General features: G+C 34.6%; 2 protein-coding genes across 2 annotated transcripts in view; one reads left to right on the top strand and one right to left on the bottom strand.

The window, feature by feature from the left end:
- The window catches only part of LOC306849302 (FYVE, RhoGEF and PH domain-containing protein 1-like), a 50,439-nt gene extending 40,076 nt beyond the window's left edge, over positions 1 to 10,363 (top strand). The window contains exons 7-17 of the mRNA XM_079384232.1: positions 1,056 to 1,194; positions 1,398 to 1,456; positions 2,574 to 2,720; positions 2,823 to 2,915; positions 3,016 to 3,095; positions 3,290 to 3,320; positions 3,414 to 3,515; positions 6,405 to 6,533; positions 6,609 to 6,767; positions 6,860 to 7,006; positions 8,438 to 10,363. Of these exons, the coding sequence (XP_079240358.1) occupies positions 1,056 to 1,194; positions 1,398 to 1,456; positions 2,574 to 2,720; positions 2,823 to 2,915; positions 3,016 to 3,095; positions 3,290 to 3,320; positions 3,414 to 3,515; positions 6,405 to 6,533; positions 6,609 to 6,767; positions 6,860 to 7,006; positions 8,438 to 8,707 (1,356 nt within the window). The 3' untranslated portion in view covers positions 8,708 to 10,363. The remainder of the gene's footprint in view (positions 1 to 1,055; positions 1,195 to 1,397; positions 1,457 to 2,573; positions 2,721 to 2,822; positions 2,916 to 3,015; positions 3,096 to 3,289; positions 3,321 to 3,413; positions 3,516 to 6,404; positions 6,534 to 6,608; positions 6,768 to 6,859; positions 7,007 to 8,437) is intronic.
- Positions 10,364 to 11,688: 1,325 nt separating this feature from the next.
- The window catches only part of LOC306849309 (uncharacterized protein), a 32,037-nt gene continuing 30,119 nt past the window's right edge, over positions 11,689 to 13,606 (bottom strand). The window contains exon 7 of the transcript XR_013782306.1: positions 11,689 to 12,652. The gene's annotated coding sequence lies outside the window, so the exon portion shown is untranslated. The remainder of the gene's footprint in view (positions 12,653 to 13,606) is intronic.

Below are 13,606 nucleotides of genomic sequence, written 5' to 3'. Positions count from 1 at the left end.
ATTTGATTTCACTATTTACAAGGTCTCTGCTGAATTTTTAAAAATCTATTTAAGCCAATTTATGAACCCTTTTGAGAGCTGCACAAGTAAAATGAACACTGTATGAGTGGACAATGTCTATGGTAACATTTTAATCCATAAATTGACGAAGTATTTACACACAAAAAAATCTTATAAAATGACATTTCAGCTTTTAAACCATTTTTATGAAAAGGGACAAGTCAAACATATTATTATATTCATTTAAAACATAAGTATTACTGTCTTAATTGTTTAGATTTTTAGAAGGCACATTAACTTCTTTCAACATATTTTAGATTAGATTCAACTTTATTGTCATTGCACATGTCTGAACAAACTAAATGCAAATTCACTTTCTTTAGGAGCAAATAGCGGCTTCTCCGGTACGTTAACAGCTGTACACAAAGCAGCACCGCGCTCATATACGCTGCTTTAAAAGGCATTATGGCAAGATGTAATGAAAATGCCAATGACACGTTTCTGAGGACAAACGATTCCCTTCAGAGACACATTCACATAAAAACATGTGCGCCGTGCTTTTACTTGAAACGTGCAGCGCTCCTTTTGAAGTATAATCCAGCTATATCGCGATTCTTGTCTTTCCGTCACCAACTGCAAGACCTCTTGAAATTGGAATTAAGACTTTTCTTATACCATTTAACGTATTTAAACCTTTTTATTTTATATTTTGATAATAAATGTTTTATCTATCTATCTATCTATCTATCTATCTATCTACACACACTTTATAATATATAAAAATATATTTTAATGAAAGCAAAATATTAATAAAAATTACACACACACACACACACACAGATAATATTATACTTCAATAATAATATTTGCATACATAATACATGTAATAATGATGTGGACAGATGAATTGTGCACAATAATGTAGTAAATGCAGTCAATCTTGATTTCATGTCTTTAAAGTTTCTGCTTTTGCAAATATTCCGAATTTGTGTGTGGGAATGGAGCGGTGCATGGTTTGTTTTTGCTCATGGAATGATTTTGGGTGTGTTTTGCAGAAAGAGGAGATGTGTGGGAATCTTACCCTACAGCACCACATGTTGGAGCCTGTGCAGAGGATCCCTCGCTACGAGCTCCTGCTCAAAGACTATCTGCACCGCCTGCCAGAGGACGCAGATGACTTCAAAGACGCTCAGAGTGAGTGCAGAGCAGCGCAACGCTCAAATGGGCCTTATCTCCTCCACTGACCACAGCGGCCCACTTTCTGTTTCATTTCAACCATTCGTGCATGTGCCTGGAAATACTGCAGTGAAAAGATTCATGCAAGGTTAACAGGCCAAGATAAAAGGCAAAATGGAAAAATGACACTTTGTGAATATCAAGTCCTTTATTCTTTACAGAATCTCTGGAGCTGATCGCCACAGCGGCAGAACATTCAAACGCTGCCATCAGGAAAATGGTGAGTGCAGTTACACACTCCATCTGGGCTGAAAACCAACACTGCCACTTAACATCCCTTTGTAATTAAGCATGGTTGTGAAAGTCTCTCATTTGAATTGTTAATTGCTTATGTTTTTATTTTCTACATTTTGAGACATGAGACACCTCCCTCCAAGTAGACCTGATCTAAAACAGACAACGTTAAATCTGCCGTTTTTATCATCACTGAAAGCAAGGTCATAACCATGTCATAACGAAGTCTAATTCTGGTTGTGAAGTAATCAATTTGAATGATCTTAAAATAAAATATGCACACATTCACTCTTCTTTGCATGCTTAATATTTGAAAAGCACAAAACATTTCTTGTTTTTTCAGACTGAGTTATGAATTACATGAATCGTGTACTGTAAATGATAGCATATTTTCAATTCAAAATGACAAAATTTCAGAAGTTTTGCATAATTGTGTGTATATATATATATATATATATATATATATATATATATATAATATTAAATATTAATTATTTATTATAAAACTTTAATAATATATACTGTAGTTATATGTATAATATATATATATATATATATATATATATATATATATATATATATATAATGTGTGTGTGTTTGAATATATCTTTTAGGGTTATTTTACTAACATATATTAAAATATTACTAAAGTGTATATTAAAATACTATAAAAATAACAATATAAATGTATACGTATATTTTAATTAATTTTATATATATATGTATATTTGAACTAAATATCAACTAAATTCATTTTTATATTACAAAAGTATATATAAAAATATTTTTAAAAATTACTACAATTACTAAAAATTACTACATCTAATATTTTAGATAGTTTTTAATTAAGGCAGCATGCACAGGGCTGTCTTTTTTCATTTTTAAATTACAGAAGTATATATTAAGTATATATATTGTTTTTTAAATATTAGTAAAGAATAGTAATAGCAATAGTAATATAAAATTAATTCTAAAGTTAGTATATATGTATATGAATATCAAAAATAGCAAATATTGGTGGGGACAATCTGGCCATTTCTTTGGCAATTACTTGAATGAAATGACAAATGTTTCTACAAACGTGTGAATGTTTTGTCCCTCAGGAGCGCATGAGAAAGCTGTTGAAAGTGTATGAATTGCTCGGTGGAGAAGAGGACATTGTTAACCCAACTAATGAGCTCATTAAAGAGGGACACATCCTGAAACTGTCAGCTAAAAACGGGACATCACAGGATAGATATCTCATTCTGGTGAGTCAAAGACAAGCATAAATGACATATATCATACTGTTTTTTCTTAGTAAAAATATTGGTGAATCATGCACGCTTAACTTTGCTCGTCTCTCTCTGAAGTTCAATGACAGGTTGTTGTACTGCGTCCCCAAACTGAGGCTGATTGGACAGAAGTTTGGAGTGCGAGCGCGCATTGACGTAGACGGCATGGAGGTTTGCCGTGATTTTATCTTGTTTGCAGCATAAAACTCTTTGCAGCATAAAATAATTGTGCTGTAATCAAATGGCTGATTCACTCTGCATTGATTCACAGCTGAAGGAGATCAGCAGCATGAACGTACCGCGAACATTTCTGGTGTCGGGAAAACAACGTTCACTAGAACTGCAAGCAAGGTACGGCTGAGGGAATGTGCTTCATCTGCTTTAAAAATAAAATCTGAGGTTGATTGACCACCACAGAAATGTTGTCCGAGCTTTTGGGGATTAGGAGAAAATACCCAAGATAAGCATGTCAGCCACTGAAAAACAAGAGAAATATGTGCAGCTTTTGGCATTTTTAAAACGTTTGCCGTTTTGATTTTCACCAGGACGGAAGAGGAGAAGAGAGATTGGATTCAGGTGTGCTTTTCTTCATCATATCACAGGTGCTCATATCTCACGACTATTACCCTCATGCTTACATTATTCAAATTTTTGTTCACTTTCTCACAGGCGATCCAGGCCACTATACAGAGACATGAACAGACGCTGGAGACCTTCCGTATGCTCAACTGCTCGTTTCGGGAGGAGGACTTCACTCCTCCAAACTCACCGGTTAGTTTTATCTTATCACTCGCAGTGTTGCTACCTAAAAGTAAAACTATTTAAAATCATTTTTTGTTATTAGTTAAAATACAGCTGAAAAATAAATAACAATAATAAAAATTGTACTTAAAAAAAAAAAAATCTAAATGTTGCCTTGGCAACCAAATGAAATAATTTTAGGTTGAAGTACTAAAATGACTAACACTGAAATAAAATAAATAAAAGCTAAATAGAAATATTAAAATAATGACAAAAGTACATAACAAAATGACTAAAACTAAAATTTAAATGAAAACTGAAAAATAAAAGCCAATTCAAAATATTTAAAAGTACTCTAATAATATATAAATAGTACTAAGATAAAACTCATATACAGGCCTCATTCAGATTTTTATGGGGAAAATAAAATGTAGTCTCTATCAGGGATTTTCAAACTTGGGTCCAGAGACCTCTATTAAATTCAAATATGTTAATAAAATAATATAGTTTAAAATATAATAACTTTTTTAGTTAATTAATTAAAAATTATCATTTGTATATCTATGGTGCTTCGTGGGAATGTGTATACATATACAGTCATGGCCAAAAATATCGGCACCCTTGGTAAATATGATCAAAGGCGGCTGTGAAAATTAATCTGCATTGTTAATCCTTTTGATCTTTTATTTTAAAAATTAACAAAAATCTAACCTTTTACTGGATAATAAGAATTTAAAATGGGGGGAAATATCATTATGAAATAACTGTTTTTCTCAAATACACATTGGACACAATTATTGGCACCCCTAGAAATTCTTATGAGTAAAATATCTCTGAAGTATATTTCCATTCATATTCACAATTTTGAGCACTCTAGGGTGATTACGAACATGAAATTATCCAGCCATGGCTTCCTGTTTCACAGAAATATAAATAGGAGGGAAAACAAAGCCCAAATTACCTTAATCATCCATCACAATGAGAAAAACCAAAGAATATATTTCTGATGTGCAGCAAAAGATAATTGAGCTTCACAAATTAGTGAAGTGGCTTTAAGAAAAGAGCTAGAGCAGTGACAATTACCATTTCCACCATCAGGGCAATAATTAAGAATTTCCAATCAACATAAAATGTTATGAATCTGCCTGGAAGAGGACGTGTGTCTATATCGTCCTAATGCACGGTGAGGAGGAGAGTTTGAGTGGCCAGAGACTCTCCAAGGACCAGAGCTGGAGAATTGCAGAAGATAGTTGAGTTTCGGGGTCAGAAAACCTTAAAAAAAAAAAAAGTCAAACAGCCTCTACATCACCACATGTTGTTTGGGAGGGTTTCAAGAAAAATTCTCCAAGCTCATCCAAAAACAATCTCCAGCATATTCAGTTATCAGACACAACTGGCACTTCAAATGGGACTGGCTTCTATGGTCAGATGAAACTAAAAATTGAGTTTTTAGCAGCAAACACTCGAGATGGGTTTAGTGAACACAGGGTTAAAAAGTACCCCATGTGTCCAATGAAATATACTGCTGTATTTTAGATGTTGTGGGCCTATATTTCTGCTGGAGGTCCTGGACATCTTATTTAGACACATGGCATCATGGATTCTATCAAATACCAACAGATAAAAAAATCAATAAGGGACGGACTCTGTTAGAAATCTTATAATGGGCCATGTTTGGATCTTCCAACCGTACAATAATCCAAACACAAACCTCAAAAACAACACAAAAATGGGTCACTGAGCACAAAACCAAGCTTCTGCTGGCCATTCCAGTCCTCTGACCTGAACCCTGTAGAAAATGAGTTGAACTAAAGAGAAGAAGCACCAACATGGAGCGGGGAATCTGAAGGATCTGGAGTGATTCTGGATGAAGGAATGGTCTCTGATCTCTTGTCAGGTGTTCTCTAACCTCATCAGGCATTATAGGAGAAGATTTAGAGCTGTTAAACTGGCAAATGGAGGTTTCAAAAAGTATTAAATAAAAGGGTGCCGTTAATTGTGGCCAATGTATATTAGAGAAAAACATTTATGTCATAATGATATTTCCCCCCATTTTAAATTCTTATTATCCAATGAAAGGTTAGATTTTTGTGAATTTTTTAAATAAAAGATCAAAAGGATTTACAACATGCACATTAAAAAATATATATATATTACTAACATATATTGAAATATTACTAAACCATATATTCGAATATTATAAAAATATATATTTTTATATATATGAATATTATATATATTCTGAATTATATATATATATATATATATATATATATATATATATATATATATAATGAATATTAGATTTTTTTTTTCAGTTTTATATTACAAAAGTGTATATATATATATATATATATATATATATGTGTATATGTGTTAAAATAATAGTTTTAAAATGTAATAAATTTTTTAAGTAATTAATTAACAATGATCTTTTCTTTCTGCTTTCTAAACACTGGTTGTAAATCATGATATTAATCAAATCAAAAAAAGATGTCAACTTAAGTATATTATATATATACTAAATAATTAAAATATTTTCCAGATAATATTTTACACGATTATAGTTTTTCCACAGTTTAAGCGGGTCTTCATACATGAAAATATATAGCATTTATATTTTATGAAGGGATTGACATATCTGGGCGTCAAAATGTTTAAAAACTCCTGATCTGTATGAATAACTACAAAATATAGTGGCTCCAAAAAGTCTTTTGATGCATAAAAACCCACACTTAAAAATGTATGAATGTCATTACATTAGTTAAGAAAATATCAAACCAAGTGGCATTTAATCACATAACTTTTTAAACCTTTTATGATAACTAGCTCTAATGCAATGACATTTTAACCCACGTTTTAGGTGTTGGCTAGGATTTGTGGCCACTGCAATATTCTCTGACCGCTCTTTGTTTTCAGAATTGCACAGAGCTTGGAAAGCGAGCGCCCACTCCAATCCGGGAGAAAGAGGTTACGCTGTGCATGAAGTGTCAGGAGCCTTTCAACTCTATTACCAAAAGACGACATCACTGCAAAGCCTGTGGACATGTATGTTACACCATGCCTGTGTTATCTGACATGCTCTTTGACACAGTGAGCTGACATGGATCCTCTTGATTTCAGGTGGTGTGTGGGAAGTGTTCGGAGTTCCGTGCCCGTCTGTTGTATGATAACAACCGAGCCAACCGCGTGTGTATAGACTGCTACACCACGTTAGTGGGAGTGCCGCCCTCTCCGGCCAGTCTGAGCAACAGCACACAGAGACGCCGCTCCATTCTAGAGGTTTGATGGCAGATTTAAACTCGTGACATCTGGCAACCCAAAGCGTGAAAGCTAGTGGTGGTCTATATTTTATTCTCCTCTTTTTCCTGCAGAAACAGGCCTCAGTGGCAGCGGAGAACAGCGTGTTGTGTAGTTTCCTTCATCATATGGAGAAAGGAAGTGGACGTGGGTGGCAGAAGGCCTGGTTTGTCATCCCTGACAATGAGCCACTGGTGCTGTATATCTATGGTGCTCCGCAGGTAAGACGAATCTAATCCTCAGGTTTATACATGATGGTACGTAAATGTGTTATTGCAAAATATGGATGCGAGTTCATATTTCTGCATTTTTGACAAATGGCATATGATCAAATATGATCACATGATGTCCAACGTTCACTCATTTCTAGACATCCTAAACAAACAACATTGATCTCAGCATTTAACACAACTATTCAACCACATAATGTGTGCGTTTCATTAACTTACCATTGTTCGTTTCGCTGTTATTAATGTTTGTGTCTGAGTAGGTAGGAGCGTAGATCCGTCTTTCTGAAATTGCAGAATGACACTGAAGTTTGTAACGGCCCGGCAACTCCTGATTGGTCAGATGCCATGGTGTTACTATCTGTGACGTAGACTGACATCCGTTGATTGGCTGGGAGAAATCCATGCGCTTTTACGAGCTCACGGAGAGGCGTGTAAACGCCATTATGAATGGTCGATTAAGTTACCAAATATGGTTCTTCGCCCGATAAAGGGTTAAACTACTGCATCACTGTGATACCATTTACACCTGGTATAAATATGCATTTTGTGCTTTAGGCTCTCCTGATGCATCTTAGACAGTAGCGGAAGACCGCTTACTCACCTGTCAATCAACCATCGTGTAAAGTGGCTTTGAAAGAAATTACATGCATGATTGAAAAGTTATCAAAAAGCCTAAATATTTACATTACTGTTTACTAATTTGGGGTCTTTAAAAAATTTTTTTCCCAGATTTTATTTAGCATGGATGCATTTAATTGATTACAAGTCACAGTAAAGACATTTATAATGCTATAAAAGATTTCTATTTTAAATAAATGCTGTTCTTTTGATTTTTCTATTCATCAAAGAATCCTAAAAGAAACTTTCCATTAGACTTTCCACAAAAAAATATGAACTGTTTTCAGCATTGATAATAATAAGAAATGTCTGTTGAGCAGCAAATCAGCATATTAGAATGATTTCTGAAGGATCATGTGGCACTGAAGGCTGGAATAATAATGATCAAAATTCAGCTTTGCATCACAGGAATAAATTACATTTTAAAATATATTCAAATAGAAAACAGCTATTTTAAACTGTAATAATATTTCACAATATTACCATTTTAACTGTATTTTTGATCAAATGAATGCAGCCTTGGTGAGCATAAGAGACTTCTTTCAAAAACACTGAAAATCTTACAAGCCCAAACCTTTGAACGGTAGTGCATATGCTTGTTTGACGTCAACATGACATTCACACGTTTATAGGAGATGCATTTGACATGCATGTTACTACCATGTGATCAAACAGATGTTAACACCAGGTGTAAACAAGGCCTTAGTGTTCAATCCATGACTAATGCGGTTCACAATGGTCAGTTAATGGTTGACCAGTGAAGTATTGATCTTTTCTTCTCTCTTTCTCTCTCCATACGCACAGGATGTCAAAGCCCAGCGCAGTATTCCCCTTATCGGGTTCGAGGTGTCTCTACCCGAATCAAGTGACCGTCTAGAACGTCGCAACGCCTTCAAAATGAGCCAGAGTCATTTGACCGTTTACTTCAGTGCCGACTGTGAGGAACTGCAGCGACGTTGGATGGAGGTCTTATCGAGAGCCGGCAGGGGTGAGGAGCTGCAGTCAAACGGCCCGATATCCGAGGCCCTCGAGGAAGAAGGGGAGGAGTCAGTACTTACGGGAGAAAGCACATGATTGGCTGAAAACCTGATATCATTTTGCACACACAAACTGTATAAATGTGATCACAGCAACAGGATATAATAGACAAAAACACACACACACACACGCGTATACCTTCTCTCTTACACACATCTGTATTAATTGTCAGTTGTAAATTGCATGAAATATCTACAGGTACGTTTCTCCGTGTATTGCTCATCTTGTGTGAGTGACCAGTGTTTGGAACAATCTGACAAAAGTGCGCACACTTGATTACATTCATCAACTCTTTCGACCGCTAGCAGTTTCTATGTTAAATCGACTGTTTCTGCCAAATCTCGAGGTGTTGTGAAGTGGTTTCTCGACTGAGGCTATGGTTTTGTGAAGTGAGACGCTTTGGTGGCTCTGTGTGAATGTTTGGCCTGGTTTCATGAAAAGTTTAGGTGACCTAAAGCAGGTGACCTCAATTCCAGTCCCCCTGCTCTGCACATTTTGCATGTCTCTTTGACTTAACACACCTGACTGAGATCATCAGCTCATTAGTTCAGTTCATGGAGCTCTCTCCTAACGAGCTGATGATCTCGCACCACTGACCTAGAGAGTCTACAGTGAAATACCCTAGTTTACACAACCAGAAGTTGGAGGGAGTGACTGATTTTGTTGGTTTTAAATCAGTAAAAGTCAGTAGACTATGAATCCTGCCAATATTAATGCAATAATCCGCTTGGTAAGAGGATCAAATTCTGGATTTCACATTTCGATTACATGTTAAACATCGGCTATTGCATTTAGTAGTGGATTTGTGACAGGATTGGCCACATGAACTGTTGTTCAGCTATGCAAGCCTGTGTTTATCACAGAAACGTGTGGTAATCAGGAACTGCTGGAACATAGCAGGAATATTTATTAAGCGGTTTTAACCACTCACAACCGACAGAAATATGTGCTTCCTGTTGACTCCACGGTCCTTCAGCTCAGAAAACACCAACAAATTTACTGTGCCATCTAGTGGACGCTCATCGTAGCACACACACATTCTAGGGGTGAATGTCAAGGAACCTGTCAAGAACGTGTCAACCCAAATTTAATATCAATTGAGAAACTTTATTTTGCATTTAAGTAAAATAAAGGAAGCTTATTTTAATGACCATTAAGATTTTTGTTGCACTGTGACATGGTTTATTAGTACAAATCTCATTACTGTAAGGTGAAATAAATGATATATATTATTTAAATTGTCAAATATTTATAAAGTGTAGTATTATATGTTGTACTGTCTTTAATTTATGCTGATTTACAGTAATGAGAATCTGATGAGAACTATTGAGAATAATAGGAATTACAAAACATCTTAACTGTAATTAAAATAATGCCACAATGTAAAAAAATAAAAACTTAATGGTGCTAAAAAATAAGCATTTTTTAATTTAAATAAAATATTTTTATTTTGGGGTGAAATATATGGAAGCTTGTTTCTGCCATGGGATAAAAAAAATAAGGTGACCTTTTATGTCCAATATAGAGTTTTTGTCTCGGAATTTTGATTTTATATAAACTCAGAGTTGTGAGATTCTGAGAAAAAATTCCAGTTCTGAGAAAAAAGGCAGAATGGAGACAAAAAGTCACACATACCTTATTTATTTTTTAGACAAAAAAAAAAAAATTGTGGGACGTTAATTCAGAATTCTGAACAAAAAAAAATAAAAATCTTGCAATTATGACAATAATTTTTTTCTCTTTGTGTTGTGAGATATAAACTCAAAATTGTGATTCTGAATGATGAAACAAATTCGCATTTACCTTTTTATTTATTTATTTATTTTTACTCCGTGGTGGAAACAGGCTTCCATAGAAATATGACCTGGACATGTTTTTGTGAGATTCACACCTAAGACTGTCCCTTTTGCTCCAACTGTAGGGGAAAACAAAACGTGTGTAATGGGAACGTTTCAATCAAAGGACTTTACAGGGCTCTCCCTACAGGATAACAGAGATTTTATCCTGTTTTTTGAGTGTGCATGAGTGATTTTATGAATGCAGGGGTGTTGTGGCATTTGATAAGACAATATGAGATAAGATAATATGAGGATTTTAGGTCATGATGAGGGTATGTATGAATCAGGCTAGTTTTGATCATTGTAAACTCAATGATATCCCTGCCTTATTTAGAGGGTGTTTTGATAAATATAGAATATATATATAAATAAAAAAAGGTCAAAGTTTTGATGAGGATATCAAACGTTTTCAACAGTGTTGTATTTGTGTATGAAAAGTGCAAAAGATTAAAGGACGAATTCATTTGTAAATATAACTTATTCCTCTGAGCCCAGTTTTGTGGGTTAGGTATTGTCGATGAGCTTTGGTGTTTGATCTTTGTTATGTGCAGTTTTAAATGGACTTCTGAGCATTGTGGTAAATCCCAGCTCAAGAAAAGTTCTCTCGTTTCACCACTTTTTCCAGAGGTAGATATTCGCTGTTTTAGAAAGAGCTTCATTTTCATTTCCTCTTTTGAATCCAGTTATTTGCCACTGTGAACGCCTGATGACTCATTGAGAACTGCTTTACCTTTTTTGTGTTTGATATTGCTTTAATCTTGCTCTTTAGTTGTCAAAGACATCGCTGGAGTAAGTGAAGATGAGCCAGTCGTTGTGTTTTCCCAGTCCACCAGCCTCCAGCCTGCCTGTGGTTTCCTTCCTCAGAGGTTTTTGGACTGTTGATGGCAGTGCATGGCTTTGGGCTGCGTGTGTTCACGTCCATATGTTTACGACTTGTACTGGTCATTCCCAGATCCTCAGTTGAGCCTGCCCGTCACTCACGCTTACACACGCATTCATCTTCCTGCTTCTCTCAGTATTATTGCTCTTGATATCCTGCCTTACTGATATTTTGCAGCCTTGTGCTTATCTTCACATTGTTTTTCACGATTGCTTTTTACCAAAGTATACTGCAGAAAATGTGTATTAGAAAATGTTTTCTATCACATTTTTTGTTTCTTTACCTTTCTTTTTTTGTTTAATACCGATATTCATTGTCTTTTTTACTCCTTGAGGTAATTGTAGTGAAGTTAGTAAACTGCAATGAACCAAATGATGAACACTACCAAAATACAAAGGTCCGACAATAATTGGAAGTTAATGCATGAAATTAGATTTTTAATAGTTTCTATTCTTCATCCCTTAATCCACAAAATCTATTTGTAAACTGTTTTTAAAGGATATATTTCTCTGAAATCTCACAGATGAAATACACTGTAGTTCATTTTAGCAAGGATATCTGACCAATTGTGCATTTTTAAGCAAAACTATCTGACATTAAGTGTCATATACAGAAACAGAGGTGCTATTTTATTGTTTGATCAAGGGAACAGCTTTGTGTTTATAAATATATGATATGATTGGATCAGGAATTCAGTTTTCCTGCATACGTACATTCAGTGTAAAAACAGAGTTTCTAGTCTTTAATATGGAGGAATAACACAGTGGATTATTCTGTGGCAAGAATCATTTGGGAGAAACCGTTACATCTCTGTGGTGCAGAACAGAGAATAAATGTTACATTGTATATATTGTATATCCTCAGATCTGCATACCAAAAGATTCCATGAATAGCACAGACAGTCTGATGATGATGTAATCTGTTCCTACACCGGAATTTTGACTTGAGGGTTCTAAACTTGTTCATGTTTATAACCTAGTTCTATTGCACCAAATTCCATTTTGCCATGAGGACGATTACTTTGTTACATGCCAAACTTTTAAACACTATTTATTGTAAATTTGGTCAAGCAGGTTTCTTTTATATATGGAAGCTAAAGAGAGCAATGTTGAGGCTGTTTTGCTCATAGATGTTAATGATTACCTGCCTAGAGATGATCTACCATTCCTTCTCCTCTGCTCTCTGGCATCATCACAGCATGCCAAACCCAAGGTAGTGGAATGAGCGCCTCCTGACAGTTTTTTGCTGACTCTTGATGTACGTCTGCAACAAATCAGCAGAGAGGGATTTGTAAAACATTTATCTTCTCAAGGACAGTTCACGCCGTGTTATTTTGCTCAGAAACACACTCTCAGAAAACCAAGAAATGGCTGCATTACGAGCTTTGATACATTAGTTGTTTTTTCAATCCTATTAGCCAAACCATGACACTATATGGCACAAGTATACATGCTATCGTTTTCCTGGTTTATTGTACACATAATGGGTATTACTGTTATTTCAAGTACTATTATAATTATTATTGTTGATTAAATTAGTGGCAGGCCACTGGGTACCATTGTATGTTAATATCCCAATGAAATCTGTGCAAGATCATGAAAATGTTTATGAATTAAAGTAATAAAAGAACAAAAAGAGTGTCTCATTCATTCAAAAATTACATTGTATGGGTCAAAGTTATAGATTTTTCTTTTATGCCAAAAATCAAGTAAAGATCATGTTCCATTAAGATATTTTGTCAATTTCCTACCATAAATATATTAAAACGTAATTAGTAATATGTATTGCTATGAATTTCATTTGGACATATTTAAAGGTGATTTTCTCAATATTTTGATTTTTTTATGCACGCTCAGATTCCAGATTTTCAAATAGCTGTATCTCAGCCAAATATTGTCCCATCCTAACAAACCACACAGTAATGGAAAGCTTTCAGATGATGTATAAATCTCAGTTTCCAAATATCTACCCTTGTGACTGGTTTTGTTGTCCAGGGTCTCATATATATAAGGAGGAGATACAAACTAGCTTGGCCTATATAATAGTTTATCAAATGTAATAGGTCTCACAAATACATGGAATTTATGCATCTAAAGCTTAAAAAAAAGTTGTTGTGTCAAAAACACATACCTATGCATAGCCTATAATAAATTAATCTTAAATTAAATATTTTTGTCTACATAAGCAAATAATGTGCCATACCATATGCTCACAGTG

This window comes from Barbus barbus (genome assembly GCF_936440315.1).
Source record: "Barbus barbus genome assembly, chromosome: 29".
Classification (NCBI taxonomy): Eukaryota; Metazoa; Chordata; class Actinopteri; order Cypriniformes; family Cyprinidae; genus Barbus; species Barbus barbus.
This window is presented reverse-complemented; position numbering and strand designations above follow the sequence as displayed.